This window comes from Chiloscyllium plagiosum, unplaced genomic scaffold, assembly GCF_037043375.1.
Source record: "Chiloscyllium plagiosum isolate Xiang-an unplaced genomic scaffold, Cpla_swu_hap1 HiC_scaffold_12, whole genome shotgun sequence".
NCBI classification, from domain to species: Eukaryota; Metazoa; Chordata; class Chondrichthyes; order Orectolobiformes; family Hemiscylliidae; genus Chiloscyllium; species Chiloscyllium plagiosum.
In genome coordinates, this window is record NW_028270150.1 from 44,721,115 (window position 1) to 44,747,388 (window position 26,274).

Below are 26,274 nucleotides of genomic sequence, written 5' to 3' on the forward strand. Positions count from 1 at the left end.
TGAAGCCACTCCATCATTAACAGCTGCAGCAGCTAGATCAGCAGCAGTTTCTGCTGCCTTTTCAACTGCATGCCCATCCACAGGGTAGAAGAAATGGTCACTGAGATCCAGTTGGAAGGAGATAAGATTCATAACACTGGCAAAAGAGCAGCTTTCTCAATTTGTCTGAGCCCACTGTTCTAAGTCGGGGAGGTATGTGACTTGAAGGGGAATTTACAGGAGATGGCATTTTCATGCATCTGCTGATTTTGTCCCAGTTGGTAGAGTTTGTGGATTTGGAAGGAACCTTGGAGAATGATTCCACTGCATCTTTCAGATGGTACACACTGCTGCTAATGTCGATTAGTGGGGGAGGGAGTGAATATTTGTTGATGTAGTTGAAGTGTCAATCCAATGGTCTGATTTGTTCTGAACAAGGTCAAGTTGCTTGAGTGTTGGAGCTGCTCTCATCCAGATAAATGAAGTGTATTTCATTACACTCCTGACTTGTGCCTTGTAGATGGTGGTCAGGCAGTGGGGAGTCAGGAGTTGGGTTACTCCTTGCAGAATTTCTAGGCTTCTGTAGCCACAATATTTATATGGAAGATTGTGGTCTGTTTTTTGTCAATGGTATCCCTTTAAAATGTTGATAGTGGGGAATTTCAGTGATGGTAATGGCATTGAACATTGAGGGGAGAGATGGTCAGATTTTCACTTGCTGGAGAAGGTCAAGAAATTGTTGCACAGAGCACAATATAAAAAAAATGACAGACTTTAAAACCTATGACAAGTAAATAAAGAAAACTAATTCTCAGTTGAAAGGCCAGTCAGCAGAAAAGCTGAATGAAATTCATTGCCTGTACTTGCAGTTTGGTTGATAATGGTAGAGCAATAATTACTAAATGAGTACCCTGATGTACCATAGGAAGTGAAAGGCTATAAGTTCATATTCATTACCTTCAAAGCAAAGGTAGATGCATTTCAATTTAGTTGAATATGTGACCTTTTTCTATGTGCAACACAATTAATAAAAATAACACTATTGGAATGCTATTTTTCTAATCTCCAATGCCACGTTAACTTTGAATCATTCTGACTTTGGCTCCTTTTACATCTCCTTTCCTTCCAATGTCACTCTTGGTGGCCATCATTTTAGTCCCTGTGCTTCAGAATTCCTTCTGTAAACCTCCATAAGATCCACCTTTCCTTGGTTTCTCTTTGAAACTTATTTTGGCTTATTGTTCATTTAATGTCTGTCTGTCTCTAGGTTATTTTTTACATTAAAGATGCTACATACAAATTTTTATGAAAAAAAGCATGTGTTTAATTACTCAGCATTTGTTTTTTGATAAAAGTTAAATTGGCATGATTCTTTTCAATCACTTAGACTTCAGGATCAGTACTTCTGAAGACTTCAGAATGCAAAAGAAATGTTTCTATTTCTACTCCTATCACTATAGTCATTTGGAGATAAACGTAATAAATATTTCCCCTAACAATACATACCAGGTTAACCAGACTAATCATCAACTGAGATTTTAAGAGCACCTGAGTGTTTCATGTAACGCAGAAAACAAAGAACAAGCCAACAGTTCAGATAGTTTCTAATTAACCTGTTCAGGGATGATGTTACTACACAAGAGGGTGACACGGTGGCCCATTGGTTAGCACTGTTGCCTCACAGCACCAGGCAACCGGGTTCGATTCCAGCCTCGGGTGACTGTCTGTGTGGAGTCTGCACATTCTCCCTGTGTCTGCATGGATTTCCTCCAGGTGCCCTGGTTTCCTCCCGCAGTCAGAAAGATATGTAGGTTAGGCGAAATGGCTGTGCTAAATTGCCCATAGTGTTCAGGGATGCGTATACTAGGTGAATTAGTAAGGGGTAAATATAGGGTAGGGAAATGGGTCTGGATGTGTTACTCTTTAGAGGGTCGGTGTGGCCTGTTCCCACACTGTAGGGATTCTAAAAATAAATAACTCTGGAAAAGGTGGAACTTGAATTCAGACCTCTGGCTCTGAGGTAGGGATATTACCACTGCACCACTGAGACCTAAGGTAACAGAATAAGGTTCAGCCTGATATACCTCTTGCTCAGAAAGCAGCTTTCCTCACACACACTAGATCTCTTACTGGTTAATTGGATTACTTGTCAGTTGGCATAATAACTAATTAATCTGCTATGTACTTGTATTTTGTGAGCAATTTGAGTTTTGAGTCCCTTTTACAAAGTCGGGTTTGATCAGTTGAAGAGTTCACGGCATTAGCAACAGTTAATGCCAATATTAAAAACATCATGTATTAAGTGTCTATAAAATCTGATATCCATTAAACAATAAAATAAATGCAAGCATTAGTACATGCTAGAATTGCTCACTTATGTATATTTGGTTTATGGCTGATGAGATGGAGTAAAATCCAAATACTGACAGAATTCAACACGAACAAAAACATCAGCATCAACAACAGGTAATGCTTCAGTAACAGAGGTTTGTAGGGATAAGCAAAAGACGTGCACACATTGAAGGAAGACTATTTAAAGAGACGGAACCCCATCTCCCTGAATGAGTTTGATTAGCAATCTACAATTCACACTGAATGGAATCATTGGGCAATATCTTACATTTTTTTTGGCTATGTCTGAGTTGCATCAATTTTTTTTGAACGACTTGTCAGTGCAAGGCTGAGCAAGTTCTCTTCCATCTTCCAAACTCACTCATTAATTATCAATCATACCCATAATTTGTCTCTCAAGTCCAATCTAATGGAAAATTAACATTTATTGTGAAATCTATAAAGGCATAGGGGAACAAAGAAGTAAGGGTCTGACTGGAACTAGAGGTATTGCAAATAAACAGAAAAATGTAAAGGCAGACTGACCTAATAGCAGACTTACAAGGCCAGTTAAACCACCATATCAGCAGTCAAGAAATGAGAAAAACAACTCCATATATGGAAAGGAACTCAAATGTTCCAGGCCTCTAGCCTTGCAGGTATTGATAAGGAAAAGCGAATTATAGTATAAAGGGAGTGTGTGATAGCTATCAAAAACCCCTTACATGAGGCGCCTTGCCAATGTCTTGGGTCCCTTTGCAAAGGTCTGAAATAAACTTTTTCTTTGCTCTTGCAAGCACCTGAGTCGAGTCGATTTAATTTTCACGACAGTAAACTTGGGGGCTCGCCTGGGACCCTGCGACTGGGGAAGATTCTGAAGATTCCCAGGAGGCGCAGGCGCCAGCGCCTTGAAGGTCTTTCATTTCATCTCGAGCGCTGAATTGGCCCCTTTGCGCGAGATGGCTGGGAATCTGTGGATGGCCCTGGCGCTGGGATCCAAATTGAATAGGGTTGGGGTAAGAGTCATGGCTTAAGTAATCCTACATAGAGACTCGTTCTAAGAGAATAAATAAATCAGGAGGAGGGTCCAGTGAACTCTTGCGCAGTATTCGATTAAAACTCAAGGGAAAGGATTGCCGTCTCTAGAGTGTTTAAGAGACAGCAAGTCTAAGGGTGGTTTTAGACTTGGAGCCACCACTGGCTGAGTTGGACTCGCTAAAGATGTACCGGGTACATGATTTCTTGGTGTACGAAAACCAAGGCATTGAGGCGGAACTGCCCAATGAGAGGGGACCTCTGGAGGTAAAAGCAAGTCATATTGGCAAAAAAGATAACAGTACCGTGAGGGAGAGAGAAAGCTGAACACTTTTCCAATAACGCTGAAAATGGGCTCCAGCAAGAGCAAACAAAAAAAGGATCCACAGAGGACTTGGAATGGACAACCAAAAATACAATTCATGCTAAATAATTACAGCCCAGAGTCAGTAAAGCAGCTAGAATTGTGGATCAAATAAGGTGGTTTTCCGGAGGGAAGAAGTTTTAGCAAAAGGCAGTTGGAAATACTGAGGTCACGGTTGGAGGAGAAAGAGAAGGAGAGACGGAAGGGAAAAATAGAACCTGTGAATTGGAGTGCTTATAATGTGGAAGGTTGAGGCTGATATCAGAGAAAGGAAATCTCAAGTAAAAGATAGATTAAATACACATACAAACACCAGCGCACATGGGGACGCACACAGAAACCAACCTAATGAAGGTGTATCGTATCTTAAGCCTGTTCCAGATTCTGACCTTGATGGCGGCCCTCCGAGACAATAGCCCCCTACAAGATCTGCCTCTGTATGAGGAAGAAAGAGAGCAAACAGTGACAGGACAATATCTACACCTGAGGCCCGAAGATTCCAAATCAGTGGCTGCCACCTCAGAGCCTGCTGAATCATAGGTAGCATCTCATACCAGCAACAGTTCGAAGCAAGAAGCCCAAAAGAAGGACGGCCACTTCAAGACAGAAAGGCATCCAGGGCCTGTCTGCGATCACCTCATGATGGACGATGAGTTGAACGGTGAGAGTACTGACGCACGATCACCTAACCAGGTGGTTCTGCAAGCACCGATGGTTGAAGTTGCAAGTCCAGAAAGGTACCTGATGTTGGTCCACCGGCCATGGACCATGAAGGATTTGGAAAGTGCCGATGGGCAGCTGCCTGACCCACGCGAGGTTGGAGGTAATAAGTTTGTCGAAGGAGTGACAAGGTTTTGTATCAAGTTCTGTCCAATGTCACATGAGATGAGATGTCTTCTGGGACGAAAACTGGGTGCTGATGCCACCAAAATCAAGTATAACTGGTCAGTCGCAAACGTCCATGCCAGAGCGGCCGACCCGCAAACGGAGTGGAACAGAGACTTTAATGATTTTGTCACAGCACTGGCAACCGCCTGTAGGGAGGCATTCCCAGTATGAATGGACATGACCAAAATTGCAATGTGTAAACAACAAGAAGGTGAGACAGTGTCTCAGTATCTTACGTGCCTCACTGAAGTCCATAACGCCTACAGTGGACTGATGCCACCTGAGGACATAACGACAGCAGAAATCACGGTGTATGAGGCACACCTGAGGAACAGCTTCATCAATGGAATGAAGAACAAAATAGCAAAAAAGGTAAAAGAGACATGTATTACTTGGGATACAAGAAAGCTGAATTTGATAGAACAACACGCGATACATGCTGAAAAATTGCTGGCCCAAGAGAAGGATAAGTGGAAACTAAAGACGGAACAGTGAACACATAAAGCTCAGCTTGCCATTATGCAAATGGTCGCCCAGCCATTGGAGGGAGGTGCTGCAGGAAAAGGGAGAGGCAGAGGTGGAGGTCGCAGAAGAGGAAGAGGAAGAGGGGTTGGCAGAGATAGATCTGGCGGGTGCTTTGTTTGTGGAGCAATGGACCATAGGGCGAGGCAGCGCCCGTGCAGACAGCCTCAGTCAGCCCTGGAGGTTGGACAGCAGGGTGACAGATGGGGGAAGGCTAAGGTGGAGGTGGGCAGCCCACAAGCTATAGGTAAGCCTCCTTCCTTTATGCTTGGCAATGAAGACTCACTTTTGCTGATTTCTTCTACTAATCTTACGGGCACTGAAACATGTCCCACCTCCATATTGAGCACTGAAATTGCAGAGAATGGACCATATGTTCAGTATAATGATGATGCGTATGAGTCAATGCCTACCTCTATGTTATATGTGGAAGGTACCTCAGTTACCTTTTTGGTAGATACAGGGACAATATATTCAGTCCTTAAATTAAGCCAGTTCAGAGAGTCGATGCAAATAAAGATGAGTGGAAGGTTCCTGAACTCAATGGGTGCATCAGGAGTCGTGATACGAGAGAGATTTACTGCATCCCTGTTGTGCGAAACCAATAATGGGGAAACATTCCAATTCTCATTTTTGTTATCGGAATTCTGTCCTTTAAGTCTGATGGCTCAGGATCTCATAGTGAGACTGGGGTTAGATTTACTCAGTACCCCGGCGGGTTTGCAGGTAATACGAAAAGAAGATTTACCAGTGCAAGCTGTAAAATATGACTCGTACCCCTGATATATGTCTATGAGTGACGATTAAGCCAGAGAGCGATAAGTTTCAGTGAATGATTCACTCGCCCTGGAAGTAACCACATTAATCCAATGAGAGGGACTGGTTTAGGAGATTGGTTAAACCAGATCAGTTGTTATTGTGCAAATTTTATTGGAATGATCACAGATGTGCAGTCAGTGTGAACTTATCTAAAGTATCTGTGATGACAAGTAGACCCAATCTTTTTGATGTGGAAGGCTCTTTTCCTCACGTGTCATTGGCGAAGGTGTCCAACGACAGGTGGCAGGATTTGGGACCATGGGTACTAAAGGCACAAAAAACGAGAGATTGGGTCTTGAGGGACAATGTGGCTATCTGGTTCAGTGAAGGTATGCGGATGTATAGGAAGAAACTAAATTGGCTAACTCAGGCAGATAGGTCAGTCCAGGTAACCCCCGCTAGCCCCGAAGAGCCTAGGAAGATAGCTTGGCATTTTAAGGTAGAAGTCTCGGACCCAAGACTGAGAAAGGTCCCTACTGAGATGTGGGAAAAAGGCAAACATGATGTGGGGCTCATATGAGGCTGTGAACCCATAAGAATAACCCCGAAGTCTGAGTATCGTCCTTGCAAAACACAATACCCATTAAAACCTGAGGCTATAGAAGGAATTACTCCAGTCTTTGAATCCCTCCTAAAGGCTGGAGTGATAATCCCCTGTGAAACCTCACCGGTGAGAACCCCATTTTCCGGTCAAAAAGGCAAATATTCCAGGTGAACCGGAGAAATGGAAGTTTGTTCAAGACCTGCAGGTAGTCACTAATGCTGTTGTTCCATGCCCCAAATGTTCCCAATCCCTATACTTTATTGGCTCAAATTCCGCCGGATAGTAAATGATTCTCTGTTGTGAATTTAGCAAATGCCTCCTTTAGTGTACCGGTACACCCAGATAGTCAATTCTGGTTCACTTTTTCATTCAAAGGGAAATCTTATACCTTCACGTAACTTTGTCAAAGTTACTGTGAGTCCCCCACCTTATATAATGAGGCCCTACGCAGGAGTCTGGAGACTCTTGTTTAACCCTGGGGTCAGCGCTTTTGCAGTATGTAGATGATTGCTTAATAGCAGCACCAACAGAGGAACAATGTGAGAAAGATACCCTTGCATTGCTCTGCCACCTAGTGAGGGAAGGGCACAAAGCCAGTCTCTCAAAACCACAGTTTGTACAACAACAGGTGAAATTCTTAAATCACTTAATATCTGAACAAGGGAAGGCCATTGATCAAGACAGAGTCCAAGCAATCCAGCAAATTCCAAAGCCTCACACGAAGAAACAATTACTATCCTTTTTGGGCATGTGCTCCTACTGTAGGATGTTTATCCCACATTATGCAACCCTTAAGGCACCCCTAAGTGACATAGCCCATGGCAAAGGGTTGCAGAGCCAGACTCTGTTGCAGTGGACCCCAGAGGCCGAGTGTGCCTTTGTTGAATTGAAAAAGGCTCTCCAAATTACACATACACTGGGATTCCACATCCAAACAAGCCTTTTGTACAAATGGTAGATGAGAAGCGTGGCTGCATGACATCTGTCCTGTTGCATGATCATAGGGGAAAATTGAGGCCGGTAGCTTATTTTTCGGCAAAACTAGACCCCGTAGCGGCAGGATTGCCTAAATGCCTGCGAGCCATGGCTGCAGCTGAAAAAGCTGTTGTAGTGTCCAGGGACATAGTCGGCTATGGTGAATTAACCCTACTGGTCCCACATGCAGTATGCTTACTGCTTTCTGACCAAAATACAGCACACGTCAGCAGCATTTTGGCTCAGATACAATACTATGTTATTGGAGATGCCTGACATTACAATAAAGCGATGTAACGATCTTAACCCTGCTAGCTTCTCCTCACAGAAGGAGACAGAGACACACATGACTGTGTCGCTGTAACTAATGACATTTGCAGCCCTAGACCAGACTTGCAAGATTCACCACTTCAGAATCCGGATATGGAGTTTTTTGTGGATGGATCAGCATTCAGGAGCCAGAATTGTGTTAGATATGCTGTAGTAACTATCCATGAGCGGAGCTGATTGCCTTGACTGAGGCATGTAAATTGGCTAAGGGAAGGACAGTGAGTATTTACACTGACAGCATATATGCGTTCGGGGTTGTACATGATTTTGAAAACATGTGGAAACACAGGGGCTTCTTGACCTCCACCGGAAAGCCCATCACACACCATGGCCTGATTTCTGACCTCCTGGAAGCGGTTCTATTGCCCAAATCAATCGCTGTGTGTAAATGTGAAGCCCACATGAAAAATAACAATTACATTTCTCAAGGCAATGCAAAGGCAGACTCAGCGGCAAGGATGGCAGCTCAGCAGCTGCCAAGTGATCAGTTTGACATGTGTATGACAATAAATTGTACCCCAACAGCAGACGTACAGGAGTTACAGTCGCAGGCCATGCGTGAGTGTACAAGGGCAGGGTACAGCATGAGGGAAAGGGTGTCGTGTGGCCCCAATGGCAAATCCTGTTTACCATGATCATTATTCCCATTCTATGCCAAACTGACACACGGTAAGGAGCATGTGTCAAAAGGGGGAATGTACGACAGCATTTTGGCACACTGGCACACTAAGGGATTTACTAACTACTCCCAGAAATATTATGAACGATGTGTTATCTGTGCCACTAATAATGTGGGAAGGGGGATACAGATGAGTCAGGCAGCACACCCCCAACCCCAGAGACCCTTTGAACATCTACAGACGGACTTTATTGAACTAACACCCAGCGAAGGGAAAAGGTATTGCCTGGTAATAGTTGATATGTTTTCCAAATAGGTGGAAGAGCTCCCCACATCTAAATAGGATGCCAGCGCAGTAGCCAAGGCTTTGATAACTGAAATAATTTCGATATGGGGCATCCCTGAAAGGCTTAGTAGCGACAATGGTACACCATTCGTCAATACCACCTGACAGCAGATCAGTGATTACTTGGGAATAAACATGAGACAACACTGTGCCTACCACCCAGTGAGCGGTGCAGCATTGGAAAGAGAGAAGGCTACCCTAAAAAATAAATTGACAAAATGCTGTGAGGAACTAGGGGTGACATGGACAAAGGCACTTCCAATTGTGCTAATGTATATGAGATCTAGGAGGAATGGAAGAGCCAATCTTAGCCCGTTTGAGATTTTGTTTGGTAGGCCGCCCAACACAGGGATTGGCCCAAGACCTAAAGTAAGACAAGTAACAGACCACTGTCAAGATGAGATATTATGTTACTCTCTACACTTTTGTCTCAAATACAGAATCAAGTGAAGGCAGCACTACCCCAACCAGCAGAAGGGAAGCTGCATGATCTAGAACCTGGAGACTGGATAGTGGTGAAAGACTTCAGGAGGAAAAGCAGGAAGGCGAGAAGGTGGCTGGGACCGTTTCAAGTGCTCCTTACAACGCAGACAGCTGTTAAGATCGCCGAAAGAGCCACGTGGACACACGCCAGCCATTGCAAACATGTAGCTGGACCTGAGGAGACACCGGAAACAAATAAGTGCAAGTAGTGAAACTCTGATAACCAGATTGGACTTATATACATAGGGATTTGTATGGTTGCTACCACGGCTACAGGGACACCTGACATGGGAAATAGGTATTCTATTATCAAGGAAGGAGGTGCCAGGGCACGGGTAATAATAACCAACACTCAGAAGAGTGATGATGAAGCCTGGTGCTATGGAATAGATAGACCATTCTCCGACATCTATAGAAAGGTGAATATAGTGGTACAGTTGCTCCCCCAAGATGCAGTGCAGAGGTCCTATAGGAGATGGTAGCACCAGGGCATGGCAACCAACCAAACCAAATCATTGACCTAACCCCAAGCAGGGCAGAGGGATTAATTTCACGCCAGAACCTGGAGGGAGTCGGCCGGGGCTCAGGAGCGAGTCTAACTCGGTAGTGGAAATAGCCCTTCATGAGATAAATGGTGTAAATGCGACGCCAGAAAGTTGGGAGGTGCAAAGGGCCATCACTAGATGTGAAGTGAACAGAGCTTGTGCCTTGGCCCTAATACAACACCAGAGATTAGAGGTTGGCTTCCCTTATTGGATATGTTTGCACACGGCCCAATGGTGGACTGCCGAACCAATTACAGAGAGCCTGGCAAGAAATGCTAGCGGTGACTACCCTGACCCTGATAGGGGGAGCAGTTAGGGCAAATCTCGCGCCACCACCTGAACTCAAGGCTAACTGCAGTCCCAATGCTGACACGCTGCCGACCACAGCCTTCCATATAGTGGAAGGCAGGGGAGAAACGTGTATTTGCACAAATAAGGGGAGACTCCATTTGTGGATCTCCCAGTGTACTACGACGCTGTACTTGAATAATGACTCTTGCTCAGCAACCTACGCAAATGGTACGATCATCAATATTACTTGTTCTTTTATCAATAATCAGACCATGATGGTGGATATAATATGAGCCTGTGGAGAGAGGAGGTACCACCACCTCCCCCTGGGATGGAAAGGGTGCTGCTACCCCGCGGAATTTTTTTCTGGCACGACAGTGTTCGTCCCAAAGGTCAGAAATGGGTGAACCCAAAGGGACATCCCACGACATTGGAATGGATACACACTCGCAGACACCTGGACTACACTCAGAGCGAACATTGGGTGGTCTATTCTCTTGGGAGCAGGGACAACGGTGACAATAAACAAGATTAATGGCCTGGCATATAGTGTATTACTGTTAGCAAATGAGACGGAGGAAGGTCTAACACTCATTAATACTGAGTTAGCGGCAATAAGGAAAGCAGTGATACAAAATCGATTAGTACTAGACATACTGATGGCAGAGAGGGGGGGTGGCTGCAAAATGTTATGTACCTCATTCTGTTTTAATATTCCTGATGAGTTCCAGATATCACTAGTGTAATAAATCATATGAAGGCGGCAGTAAGACCGCCTCCCCAGCAGATGACTCCTGGTTCCAGTGGCTTACCTCCCTTTGGGGAGAATAGGGGTATTGGATCCTACATGCTCTACTAGTTGTGGGACTGGTCATACTCATAGTGCTGTGTACAGGACCCTGCTTGTGTACCTGCCTTCGGCATTTGCTTGTGAGTGCAGCGGGATACCAAATGGTAAAACGATCAGAGGCCCCATAGCAGGAAGACTCGATTGCGTGGATCCCACCATACAGTAATGCTGAAGTGTGTGATGTGTGAAAATGGGCTGTGTACAGGGCACACCAGAGCAAGTGACGATACCACCAGAAAGCTGTGTTACAGGTAGATGGTGTCTGAGGAAAGGCCTGGTGCTCCCTAAGCAATTTGATGTATAGCTATCTGACTCTGTATATTTTTATGTCATTGTTGTCATGAAATGACCAAAAGGGAGGAAATGTAATGGAAAATTAACATTTGTTGTGAAATCTATTAAAGGCATAGAGGAACAAAGAAGTAAGGGTCTGACTGGAACTAGGGTTATTGCAAATAAACAGAAAAATGTAAAGGCAAACCGACCTAATAGCAGACTTACAAGGCTAGTTAAACTACCATATCAGCAGCCAAGAAATGAGAAAAACAACTCCACATATGGAAAGGAACACGCATGTTCCAGGTCTCTAGCCTTGCAGGTGTTGATAAGGAAAAGCGAATTATAGTATAATGAGAGTGTGTGAAAGCTATCAAACGCCCCTTACATGAGGCGTCTTGCCACTGTATTGAATCCCTTTGCAAAGGTCCAAAATAAATCTTTTCTTTGCTCTTGCAAGCATTTGAGTCGAGTCAATTTAATTTCCACGACACCAATTTCCACTCCATCTTAGCACTAGCCATCCTCAGAACTACTTCCCATACAATGGATATCTGACGAAAGACCAGAATCCATCGTGCCCATGCCATCTTTGAAAGCTCATAGTGCTCATGGGCAAACATTATCCGTTCAAAACTGGCTTGTGTGGTTGCTCACGTTTGCCTTGGACAGGGCATGTAGTAGGAAATTTATGCCCCTCTTTGCAGAGGGATGCAATGGAGTTTCACGACACCAGACCATGCCATGCTTGGTTTGAGGTTCCCATCTGGGTTAGAACCATCTCAGCAGTCTAGAGAAATGCATTGCACTGTAGGAAGAAGGCCAATATTTTCCTCCATTCCACCAGGGTAAGTGCCACCACCTTCTCTCTGACACCTCACTTACTCGATCACTGTTCCTGTATCCACCTCTCAAAAAAGGCTAATGCCTTACCACTCTCTATCAGATGCAACACCTTCCCTCACTTGCTATCACCCACCCCAACTCCAATACCATTCATCCTGCTTACCTCTGCACTGCCTCCTTACTTTCTCAGGACATCTCCCCACCTGCACCAAGAGTAATAGATGTGCCATACGTTTTCATCTCCTACAATACCTGCCACTCTATCTTTACTGGAACAAAACAGCCCACAATAGAGCAGAATGAATCAAGACAGAGGGTTTGCTGCTCAACATTCAGCTCCTCACCTTTTTATGAGGGCAGGATGCAGGTCTGATTACACCCAAAAATCTGGACTGGTATTAGAAGCTGCCCTTAACTTACTTTGCTGAGAACTCCTGAGCAAAGGTTATCTCCTTGACTTGACTGACTTCCTGACTTATGTTTGCATGGAGTGGCAAGGCAAAACAGCAGCATTCCAAACCTGGTATTTCTGGCTAAAGCGGCAAAGCACAGAAAGGCAAGGTGAGGCAGAGATGTTATGAGCATGTAGGTTAGAGGAAGTGTTGTACTATGAAAATGAGTGAAGTGCCCAGAGTGCTGGGTGCATGTCTCTGCGTGCAAAGTGTCCTTGCTGCAGCATTACAACAATTATAGTTGTTGGTGCAGCCTAAGATGGAGCATCAAATTGCAGAAGTGTCTCGGAAGTTCTTAAAGCCTGTCACTGTCTATAGATGAGGGGTGTGTGTGGTCGGTGCAAATAGAAATGTTGCTGATTCGTTTCCAACATGGTTGTTCAGAGAAGGTGGTGAGCTGTAATCACCAGGTATTCAGTCTGGTCTCCTTGTCAAGTTTTCCTGATGTTGAGCTTGTTTGCTAAGATGGGAAGCTGAGTATTAATGAGGTGAGCTGGGCTATTAATAAAATATTTAACAAGCAATAACCACTCCCAATTTGCAGCTTTCAGTTGCCGAGCATTAATCTAGTCATGTTGCTTGTCAAAAGCACTACAGATGGTGTAGGTTTGTCCCAATGTGTCCAAGATGGGCCTTGTTGCATTTGTTGTCCAACTCTGTCACATACCTTGTTATAGGACATGTTGCTCAGACCCTTGAGATTCTGCCCAATTTCTTGTCTCTCAAAGTTAAATAATTTTGTCAGACATGAATGTGAGTCTGAAAACTTTCAGAAATTAACTTGTTCTTCAATGTTTGAGGTACCAGAATAATACATTTTCATTGTAACTGTTAACAGTTGGCTGGTTCAACTTTATTCCTCAATTTTCAGATTGTTTATACAATGAAGGAAAGTAATCATGTTGGATTAAAATGGCAAAGCAAAGTTCCAGAAACTATATCTAAACCATCCTTCTTTAAGATTAGAATGTAAAATTCTGCTGTAAACTATTGTAGATTTTTTTTCCCTCTGAAAATAAAGTCCCAGTAAAACTATGTTATTGGTAACAATCAATACCCTCCAAATCTGACTCTAATAGTGATTTGCAACTTATACTCCTCAAAAACAAAATTACTTAGCAAAAAAGATTACTCCAGCCTTCTCTAAAATGTTCACTGAAGAAAAAATGTACACTTCAAACACTTTTGATTTTTTTTTAACAGAACCAGTAGTTTTTAATAAATCTGTTACTATTTGGGTACGTATCTTCCATTCCCTTTTTTTGAAGGGTGGCAGATACTTTAAGATACTTGTTTCAAAAGGGCATGGAGAATATTTCTGCATATACAGTTCAAATAGAGTCTATAGTTCAAATAACTAAAATTTGCAATGATTACATTGTCGTATATCAGTCCTTTTAACATGCATATTTACAATGAGAGGTAATCTCACTGAATCATGTAGGATTCTTAACAGGCTTGACAGGGTAAATACTGAGGGGATGTTTCACTTATGGGGGAGCCTTGGACCAGAAAGCATAGACTCAAAATAAAGACTGTCAATTTAAGACAGAGGAGGAACTTGTCTTGGAAGTTGAGAGTCTATGAAACTTCTTAGCTTGCAGAGCTTTGGACACAGAGTCCTTGTGTGTGTTTAAAGCTGAGATAGATTATTGAGCAAAAGGAAATTGAGGGTTACAGGGAAAAGGCAGCAAAGTGGATATGAAGAATATTGGATCAGCCATGATTCTAGTAAATGTTGGAGTAGGCTCGAGGGATTGAACAATCTACTCCTGTTCCTTTTTCTTAAGGTTTTTTGGTTATTCAATAATGAGATAGCATGAAAAGTGTAGGGCCCCACCCAGATCTTTCCATCAAAATACACATTTACAGTCTGGTCCAATCTAGTGTTGGCTAATCAGTTTTCAGAAAAAGTGTGGAAAGCCTCATATCTGCTCAGCTAATTAATGAGTTGCATTATGGGAAGGTTTATCAAAGAAGCTTAATTTAACTTAAACACAAGCAATTTAGTATTATACAACAATATTTGTCATGTTTGGTGGGGGACATTACTGAAATGAGATGTCTTGCTTTGCACTTGAGATTATTTTGCGAGCTGAGACAAGAAGTGATAAAATTAATTAAATGATTGGTAGGAGGACCAGGACTTGAATCTTCTATTATACTGTATATAGAAATGGATGATGTATATTTTGTGTAGAATTACCAGTGTAGAATGACTAGGTCATGACCTACCTAACAATGTTGTATTGCAAGATTTCATTTCTGCTGTTAAGTGCCACTATAAAATAGCATAGCAGCTACTTAGCTAAAAATAGCTACTATAACACAATCTCCTGTTCTTTTCTCTCATCTCTTTGTTTGTTTGTAAAGTGACATTTTCTACATGTTCAAAATTGTTCATTATTATTTTAAAAACTAGCTATACAAACTTGCTTATTTTAGTCTAATTTTCTTTCAGTATTTGTCATTGAGTGGTCCATGTACTTTTCTTGATGCTTTGATTAAATGTATATATCTCAACTTTGTTCATTAAATTGTCATCTTCTGAAAAGGCTGGACAACATTTAAATTAACTAATTACTAGAAATAATGTCTACAATTACAAAGTGGTGGATCAATTGAGATACTGTCACTTTAAAAATACACCAACAATGAAATTATCATACAAACTACTTCATAATCACACAATTCTGATGATATAAAAAACACCTCACATTTTCAAGACTGCACAAAACATTGGACTAACATTAACAGAGATAATTTTAACATATACATACCAACAGAATTCTGCAAAAAGGATGGGCTGGATTGTGATAAATTTTAGGATTTGGATTTTAAAATAGAGGGAGATGGATGTGGGTCATTTCTGTGAAGGTTTTCTTTTAATAAAAAAAGATCAGAGATTATTTGTAAGAAGGCATCTGACTTAGGTCAATTGCCTAGCAAGTTGATGATAACGAATGAAATGTTTATACTATTGAGGTTATGGTAGAGTAGGCAGAGCAAAGCAAAGGAATCAAGACAGTTCAAGGGAACAAGTCACGTCAGAGGAAGTGGTTTCTTGTTTGTGAAGTTGCCAAGCCAGTAGAGCTTGTACGAGTCTTCCAAGTTGTTAGAACTGAAAAAATTTAGGTGTCAGATTTGTGAAAAGTTCATGCCAGCTGACTCAAAAGGAATTGTAAACAAAAGATGTTCTCAGCAGTCCAAGGGAAAGAAACTGGGAAGCATCAGTTATGTCAAGTTTGAAAAAGTTGAGATGCTAATGGTAATTCTCTAGGATTGATTCTCTGAAAGTATTTCTGGATTGTTACGGAAAACATGTTGAAACTTTAAAATGGTTGTGTTAAGATAGTGTTTTTTATATACATATTATGAACAGCATAAAATTTGGCTGTTCAAAATTTTGTCTTGGAATACAATCTCATGGTAAAAGTAACAAAAGCCAAACTTTCTTTCTGTGTATAGGAGAAAAGGCAATAAATTTTGATTTTTAAAATGCCTTCACAAAATGCATAGGCAATAATTTTAGACTGGTGTAGATGGACACCAAACATATTAGACATATACTTTCTTTTACATGGTCTTGCTTCTAATGCAATAGTTCTATTTCTTTATAATTACCCAAAACTCTTACCTGTTAAAAGGACATTTGGGAGCATTGGATTTATTACTGTACCTCAGTAATACATATTTTGGGCAGAATTGTGCAGAACTTACAATTTGCTGATCTTTTAACTAAGCTTCCCACATCAGGTTTAGTAATTGGGATCATGAATTTGTTGTGAAATTGAACATAATTGGTACTTGACACTTTGCTGAACAGAAATCCTCTTTTTGGTACCATAATTGGTACCTGACCAATTTAAATTTCTTTTTATTCAAATTAGATATTCTGTCACTGTTAGGGATCCTACAGCCATCCTAAAAATGGAGACAACAAAATGATTTCCCTCCTGGGTAATGATTATATATTCAATGACTGAGCATAAAGTGGTATCGCAATTCTTGAAAACTGCAATATCTGCAGCTTTCTTTTGTGAATTAACAACACAATTGAGAGAATATTTTTCAAGGGAATAACAGACAACAAAATATATTTAATAAAAGGAAGGATAAGAGAAGAAGTTCATTTCACAGCTAAGTTTTTCTCCCATGTAAAAGTGACATAAAATCTCTTAATGTTGCAGCACAATCATGTAGCACAGCCTGGTTATACTTGCAGTTATATTGACTCATAACTCTACTTGTTTAAGTCATCCCTTCAAAACATGATAAACTTCATAAATATACATATAAAGGTCCTGCATTAGTAATTTAAAGAATCTGAATGTGAAATTCAAATGTAAATAACCTGGATATGCTCAATCTAAGTGCACCAGGCATTATCATGTCATTCAGCATGGAAACTGATCCTTCAGTCCAACTTGTCCATGCTGACCAAGTTTCCCAAACTAAAACTAGTTCCCTTTACTTGCATTTGGCCCATATCCCTCTAAAAATTTTCCTATTCATGTACAGATTCATGGTATTTATGGATGGCACAGTGGTTAGTGCTGCTGCCTGAGAGCGCCAGGGACCTGGGTTTGATTCCAGCCTTGGGCGACTGTCTGTGTAGAGTTTGCACATTCTCCCTATGCTTGCATGGGTTTCCTCTGGGTGCTTCAGTTTCCACCCACAATACAAAGATGCGCAGATTAGGTGAATTGGTCATGCTACATTGCCCATAGTTTTTAGGGATGTGTAGGCTAGGTGAATTAGTCAGGGATAAATGTAAAGTAATAGCGTAGGGGAATGGGTCTGGGTAGGTTACTCTTTGGAGGGTCGCTGTGGACGTTTTGGGCCAAATGGCCTGTTTCCACATTGTAGGGATTTTATGATTCTATGATACCTATCCAAATATCTTTTAAATTTTGTTACTGTACTTGCATCTACTACTTCCTCTGGCAGTTCATTCCACATGTGCACCACCCTCTGTGTGAAAAAGTTGCCCTTCAGGTCCCTTTTAAATCTTTCGTTTCTCATCTTAACAATATGTCCCCTAGTTTTGAAATCACTTACCCAAGGGAAAATACTTTTGCTATTCACCTTATCTAAGCCCCTCATGATTTTGTAAATATCACCCCTCAACTTTCTATGCTCCAATGAAAAAGGTCCAAGCCTATACAACTTTTCCTTCTAACTCAAATCCTCCAGTCTCGGCAACACCTTGGTGAAATTTTTCTGAACCCTCTCCAATTTAATAATATCCTTCCTACAGCAGAGTGATGAGAACAGTGCACAGTCCTCCAAAAGTGGCCTCAGTAACGTACTGTACAACATGATGTCCCAACTCCTATACTCAATGGTCTGAGCAATGAAGGCGAGTGCGCTAACCATTTTCTTAATCACCCTGTCTGTAATGCAACTTTCAAAGAACTATATACCTTAACTCCTCAGTTTCTCTTCGACAACACTACCTAGGCCCTACCATTAACTGTATAAAGCCTGCCATTGTTTATTTTACCAAAATGCAATATCTCACATTTATCCAAATTAACCTCCATCTGCCACTTCTCAGCCCATTGGCTCAATTGATCAAGATCTCTTGGTAATCTTATATAACCTTCTTCCCTGTTGACTATGTCACCAATTTTGGTGTCTTCCACAAACTTACTAACCACGCCTCCTAAATTTCCATCCAAATCATCTATATAAATTACAAACAAAACTGGACCCAGCATCAATCCCTGCAGAACACCGCTGGTCACAGGCGTCCAGTATGAAAAATAACTCTTCACCACCACCCTCTGTCTCTACCATCCAGCCAATTTTGTATCCAATTGGCAAGCTGTCCCTGAATTCCATGTAGTTTAACTTTACTAATGAGCATCCATGCAGAACCTTGTCAAAGGCTTTATTAAAGTCCATGAAGACAAAGCATACTACTCTGCTCTCATTACTCTTTTTGGTTACGTTTCCTAAAAACTTAATCAAGTTTATGAGGCATGATTTCCCATGCACAAAGCCATGCTAACTATCGCTAATCAGTCCTTGCTGCTCCAAATGCATGTAAATCAATTAACTTCAAAAGAACTGCTGGAGACTGGATAAAAGAAAGTCCAGAACATTTTCAGTTTTTATTTTGGTGGGTCTTCTGGATGCGTTAAAAAAAATTCCAGGTATATTACTGGTACTCATTTTAAAATGATCTGACTTGCATTCAGGCAGATTTGGAAGGGCATAAAGAAACATTATTCTGCTAATTGTACAGCTTGTTTTGGATGCAAGTCAAATTTCTAGGCACCAAAAATTGTTTAGCAGTTCAAGAAATTCTGTTCTTGCTTCTGGGTGCAAGCGGTGTTTACCAATTATGATTATTTTGTCGAAGTATGATAATTTAGTTTCTCAGGTTGGATGTTCAGCAATGGCTGGGGGCATGTTGCATAAATACACTGTATTCAAACATTGCCAAATTCCGTCACTTGAATTATAATTCCTGTAGGCCAAACAAAGAGGAAAACCATATTTACTGTCTGAATCATCTCTGGCACTTGACTGTGCCAGTAGGATGGAAAAAAAACTAAGTTACAATTGTACTATCAAAACAGCAAGTGTTTATCGTAAGTGATTTCCTTGTTTCTCTTTCTCTGGTATCATTGTAAAGCCAACCTTTAATATCTCAACCTTTTATATGAAATCCTTGATAAAGAATGTAAGTATGCTGGTCAACCACATCATAGTTAAACCTCATCATCTCACTCAACAGCTATAAAAATGCATGTCTAGTAAGGGGTTGATTGTAATTGATCTGGAATGGAAACATTGGCTGAAACTTCTTTCCCTAACACATGGTTGCTGGTGACATTTGGTTGGAATTAATGAAATAATTAGACTGAAAAGTAAACTATGGATCTTTCTAGTCCAGATGTTTAAATGACTTAATGGATAATTTGGTAAGTCACAGGGAGCCAAGAAGTGGTATTTAAACTAGAAGAGGTAAAACTGAAACAAATAGCTTATAGCATCTATTCTCAATTTCCAAAATTGCTATTAAAGGATGAGGACAGAAAATGAAGGTCATCCAATCAAGACATTAATATATTGAAGACATTAGAAAGGAAAATTCTTAAACAGAACTTTTCAACAATCTATCTATTTAGTTGCAGAAAATAAACAAATAAGTTGTAAAATGTAGTAATGACCTTTTTAAGCTTGAAATTCAAATGTAAATACATGATACAGCTTTGCAAGGCCACAAGCCCATTGAATCTTTCATTGCGAAAACTGTACATAGAAAAATGATGTTTTTCCTCATTTGATATAAATGAAAGCCTGGATTGTGATACATTTTCTGTCTCTTTTGTCAAGGTCAGCCTGGAGACTGCTGAAGGATGATAGCTACATTGTCTCGAAACATATGTAGAGCTGACCAATGTGGTCAAAAAATGTTTTTGTGTTATCTATGCATTAAACGTTACTTAGAATTTCCCACATTTCATTCATGATTTAGCAATATTAGATAATCTTTTATTGGCTGAAATAGCCATTAAAGAGTGCTGTTTATGGGTCCAAAATGACTACCACTGCATTGTAATATCATATGAGCCTGTGGGGAGAACAGTTTAGGATCACAAAGGAATGAGAGCTAACATCTAGTCCTCCTCAAAGGTTCTGTAACTATGTCTAGTGTCTAACATATCAATATAAGCTGGAACTACTTGCTAACAAATGATTAACTATATTTTATAAACAGTAAGAGACTCTTTTAGTTAGACCAGGAAGTAGTTTTCCTCTGCCACACAAGATGAAACATGCTTTGTGGTTTCCTAAAGTTAAAAGAAGATGGTGGCAGCAACTTTATTCATGAACAGCAGCTCACAAAATGGCATCCCACACAACAAAGTTGCTTGACTATAAGAAGTACCTTTGGCCAGTATACTGAGATACCACCTGAAATAAATCAGGATTCAAACAAATAAACAAAGGTTTGTTCTATTTTATATTGTAGAGTTTAAATCTCCTGTAAAATATTATCACATTACAAAATTTATTTGTATTATACTTACATTTGATATCCAAAGAGATATAGTAATGTTTTTCAAGCAAATATGGTGTAAACCTTGTCAACTCATTTTAGTAAAAGTATCCTTTTAGAAGTACTTAAAACTGTCAAATTTGAAAGAAGAGCTTCTTGACTATAGAAATTATGACACAAACTGCCTGTAGGATTGGGAAATACTGAAAAAGAAAATCTCCATAGGTTAACGGTAGCAAAAGCTACTTTGAATATAAAATTAATAATGCATCTCAGAAGACACCAGTTACATTCACATTCGGTATGAGTGATAAAAGGGTAAAATGCAGAATAAATAGGGGCTCTGCCACCAGTAAAGCTTCCTAGGTAACAATACATCTGCTTCAATGATTAAGAATAATCACCCTTTGAGAGGACAGCATCATTTCACATCTCCAAGTTCGGAGGAGAGAGATAAAGCAGAGATGACAATTTGTCAGAAGTATTTTCATGTTTTTCAGAATTTGCCTTTTTCCATGCAAAGGTGCAAAAGAAAGCAAAAATACATGCAGTGGCATTTGCTACTTACATTTTAGAATTTAGAGAATTAATCTTGTTTAGAAATACTATAATGGTTTCTTCACCACAGTCCCCTGATATACAATTTATCCATGTTGTGATCATTTTCAAATGTAATTCAGTGACGGCTTGTGAATATAAAATGAACCATTGTACACAAGTACAAGCTCTTTCCTTAACACATCCATCCCTGCTGACATATATTAATTTTAATCAAATTTACATTTCAATTGGTATTTTATGATGAGTGAATCCTAGCTGGAACTATAAGTTACAAACCTAAACGGAATACAGAATTAGCCTGCATTTTTAACCTGCAGAGATACTTCCATCTTGTTCTAATAAAATAATATTGAAATTTTGACCTATTAATCAACTGTTTGCAGTTAAATAGTATTCAGGTCCTGGAGGAATATAACTCTTGTGTATTACAACTCATTGAGCTGAATTTTATGCTGGGGACAGAATGCCTGCCCCTGGGAATTGCTGCCATTTAACCATGGCTGAGTTTACAGATAGAATCTCAGGCAAATGAGGTTCATTAGCACTATGTGAATGCAAGTTTGGGATATTGCCCTGCTGGGGTAGCCCATTGAGAAGTGTAGGAGGCCATGATTGATAGTAAGGAAGAGGCAAAACAGGGACGTGAGGAGTGCTATTGGGGAAAGAAAAAACATAAATGTTCACAGGGAGCCTGAAAAAGAGGCAATGCCCATGCTCTTCCAAATTTCACCTGGCAAGCTGGGCACTTAGTGCCTGTCTCCCCAATACACTCAATGGTGTTGAAGGCTCCTTAACGGGCCAATAATTGGGAATAGTGATGCTGAAATGTTCTATAATTTTACGACATCCCTGCCTGCTATTCCAAATATGGGGGACTGTAAAGTTTTGGTCATATACTTTGGTTTCAACACAATAATGACAACACTACTTAAGAGTTATATTAAAGGTCTCAGTGATTGGTTAAATATTTAACCAATCATACTAGGGTATTGTCTATGCAATTAAGAAATACTGACTGTTATTTCAATTTAAAATACTCTGATGCATCATACAGTACTTGGAATTTATGTTTTTATTTTTAAATTGATAAACACAATAAGGATTTCATCTGATTTTTTTCAGTTAGAATGACTTTTCCCAAGATGAAAATTTATCATCTTAAAGCATAGATCCAAATAACTGGGGGAAAGAGAAATCTCTCACAAGAAAACCATGGTAGAGGATTATATCAATGAGCAAAATTTCTGAAAAATACCATTTTGTAAATAAGGATGGGTTTCGTGGCAGAATTCCATTTGACGCATCATCTGGTGGCAGCAGAAAATGTTTTAACTTAAATCATTGTTCATCCATTGGTTTGAATTTTAATTGGAGTTATTTTATTTGAATAAGGCAGTTTTCACTGGTGGTATAACCTCCATATTCTACATTAAATGCACAAGACCAAGCAGAATCAGATTTTGGGCATGCAATACCTGATGGCCAGAGCATCTGTGCTGTAACCAAATGGCTAAATCATCAGTGTTAGGAGTCATATTGCTTCAGTTGGTGGTTCCTATTTGATTTAACATATTTGCTGATCCTGGATCTCACGTGACTAAAATCAATGGGAAAAATGAAGATGCATACATGTATATATAAACACACACACACACTCACACACCTTCTGTCTGGGTGACAGGCAATGAGATTTCCATGCAGGCTGCTGATTGTGCTTTTCGAAATGGTGGTCGGCCTGGCCCTCGGCGATTCAGCTTTGAAGTATCAGCAATGGAAAGACGCTTCCCGGTATTGCATGGTTGGGAAACAGGACTTGTGCAAACTCCATTGACATGATCTGTAACAAATAGTTTAATTCACAATTAACTAATTGCATGTAAATAGGTAGATTCCTTGATATGTCAGTGCTGTACCTGTTATAGTTGTTCTCTGCTATATGTTTATGGTGAGATGCAGGGAATATAAGTATCAAAATTTCAATTATAGAATCATGCTGGAATTCCAGTGGTCTTTCCTGTGACTGAAGGTAATCTTATCACTAACAATATTCAATAATTTTCTGTAATTAAATTATTGAGCATTGGAGTAAAAAGCATTGTGACAAGAAAAACTTCAAACTGGTTAAAGATTTGAGGGTCAAATGACCTATTCTTGCATCTACTTACTATGTTTCCATGGCTGTTCATGATGCTAGCAGTGTTTCCATGTGGAATAAACTTTCTGAGGAAGTGGTGGATGCAGGCACAGTTACAATATGAATAGGAAAGATGGGTGGGGGGGTTGGGATGTGGGCTAGGAGTAGGTAGGTGGGACTAATTTAGGATTATGTTCAGCATGGACTGGTTGGACCAAAGGGTCTGTTTCCACACTGTATGATTCTATGACTGTCTTTAGTAAAACAACTTCAATTTTCTCAAACAGTGACTTCCCTCAAGGTTTCTAATTAAATGCTGTTTATAGATAAAAGTGGAAATCTAGATTGAAAACCAAAACTGACTTAAAGTAGGTCAACTTGTCTAAAGTAAGAAAACTTACTTTGTTGAATGTAGTTTGTTTCTTTTGGATACCTAGAAACTTGAATTGATTCAAACTGCAGAATATTTATTCTACAAAGGCAAAACACTACGATACTGTGAATTTGGATTAAAGCAGAAAATACTAGAAATACCCAGGTTAAGCATCATCTATGGACTAAGATAGAAACAGAATTGATGTTTCAGATCAATAACCTATCATGATATAATAAGATGGTTTAAATATAATTTTAAAGAGAGCTGAAAGTCTATATTCTAAATGCAAACAATAATTTTGAATGCTTCATAATAGACATTTTCAGCAAGTTAAAATCAGATTACTCATGATGAATTAAAATGCTTACTTTTGTGAAATAATATTTTATCAGCTGTGTCAATTAAACATAGCAAAGTTATCACACTAATACTGATTAAGCAATATTGTTTAAAGGAAGTCAGTATAAAATGTTTAAAATATTGCCTGATTCAAAGCAGATTTCATATTTTGTAATATGCAAACAGATTTGAATGGAAATTCTGTGGGAACAATCACTTTGAAACAGTTTGCAATTTGTGATGGAATTGTCAATTGTCCAAAATGGAAATTATACTCTCATTATGTTTTTGATGCATTTCAATTATTATGTTAACTTGAATATTAATGTTGTCAAGCATTAGTGAGGATGGTTCCCACTCATTTCTCAATTTTTTTTGGAAACCAAACTGACTAAAAAGATAATGTACACCCCAGTCCAACACCAGCACCTCCAAATCATAAAAACAGAATATCAGTATTTACAGCAGTTATTCATGTTGCAAAAAGTGGGAAATCGTTTTCAACAGATATTTGTGTTAGGAAGACTTGTTCCCAAAATATATTAGTAAATTAAACTCAGAAATTCTTAAAATTTAGAAGTTTAGCAATACAAAGGAAGTATTTGATGAAATACAAGAAAACATGAAAAAAATCTGCAGAATGGATGTGTAGTTAAAATCAATTACAATATATATGTGTAAGGGATATGTCTTGTTTGGAGAATAAGGAAGCCACACGCTGCTTTGCTGATGTGTTTAAATGGAGTTGATGAGCAAAGAAATCTAACAGTACAGAAAAGGACATCACAAAGACTGCAGGAATATTTAAGGCCTTAAGCAAAGCAAAACAAGAGTTTAGGGCTTATTTTGTAATTTATTTCTATAAGTATTGGACTGAATAGAAAAGGTGTTTTGTTTATCTAGTCAGATCAAATTTGGAGTACTGTGACAATTTTGGTAGCCATACTATAGAAAGGATATAGAGGGATATGGAGTAAATGTAAATCACTTACTCCATAATTTTCTCCTTTCTTTTTGTGCAATTCCAGGGACCTGAGAATGTAGATATGCCATTATAATGGCATAGGTTTCCAGGAACTCTGGTTCAACATTGCCATCCCAGCTCAAAAGACATCAAGAATATCTCCTCTTTAAATTGTACATAGAACAATTCTGTAAAACATTGAGAAATTCTAGCTTTTCTGTCTAAGCTCCATCACTGACCAAAAGATTAATGGCATTCTGAGATGTACATGAAGAAGAAAATATGTGACTAGCTGAATTATATTCAAAAGGAAACCCCACCCAGTTTAGTGTGGTGGTCAAGAATATATAAATTAAAACACTCCTTTAATATCTGCCTGTCACTGTTTTGGGAAATAAGTTCATCAATTTGTGACTCACAAATGCACAGAATGATTTCCGAGCATCCCATCCTTGGAGAAGTGTGGGAATGGGAATTATTTCAGAATATTTAAAAATCATGTTTTCCTTGGACAATACTTAGAAACAGAAATTCTCGGCACAGACATAGACCATTCAGCCCTTTGAGTCCCAATCAAATCTTTCATGGCTGTTGCACACCAATTCCATTTAGTTGCCTTTGTTGCCTTTCATTTATTGAATAAAAGTCAACCTATCTCAATTTTCAATGTCCAATTGTCTCAGCATCCACAATCTTGTGTGCAGAATTTCATTACTCAAGTTTATCCTGGTCTTTGGAAGATAATATTAAAAAGTAACAATGTATAGTAAATTACAGTGAACAAGTTGACCAGTCACAGACAATAGCATTTATGCATTCACCAATTTGTTCTAACTGGCACTTCTGCTTAATGATGTTTACATCTCATTCCTCTGGAAATGCTAACATTAAATGTTTTAACATTATATACATCATTAATCAAAAACTTTCCAATATTTATTAGGTTAATGATTTTTAACTTCAATTGCTTTGTAAAGCTAATTTAAAACAATTACAGCATCAAGATTCAGACAATTATTTTAACAAACATTGTTAGGGTCTCAGGTAACGTTTTGGATCACCATCATTGCATCTTGTATTGTCACAAAACTTTACATCTTAACTCTTATTCATGATATGATTTTTAAAATACTTCAATGGGTTGGAACTGTTTTGAAAACTGGACTGGCAAACTGCTTAAAAATGCAAGGCCAACTTTCCAGAAATATATCTTAGGTCTTAGGAATTCACTTAACAAATGCAAAGTATTGGACATTGATGCAATAGCTGTCACAGACAAACCTACAATTGGACGTCTTGAAACCTGTATTCGAATGGAGATTTCAGGATCATTTTGCCAGATAATTGGTGAGAAGCTGCTATCATCTTTTAATCTCTGTGAAGAAGTT

General features: G+C 39.6%; 1 protein-coding gene across 28 annotated transcripts in view; it reads right to left on the reverse strand.

Annotated features, from left to right (window-relative positions):
• Nucleotides 1–26,274, reverse strand: part of stxbp5l (syntaxin binding protein 5L) — a 546,418-nt gene that overhangs the window by 34,457 nt on the left and 485,687 nt on the right. For all 28 annotated transcript variants that reach the window (XM_087992753.1, XM_087992749.1, XM_087992757.1 and 25 more), the window contains one exon: nucleotides 22,737–22,910. In XM_087992753.1, coding sequence (XP_087848879.1) covers nucleotides 22,737–22,910 — 174 coding nt within the window. The remainder of the gene's footprint in view (nucleotides 1–22,736; nucleotides 22,911–26,274) is intronic.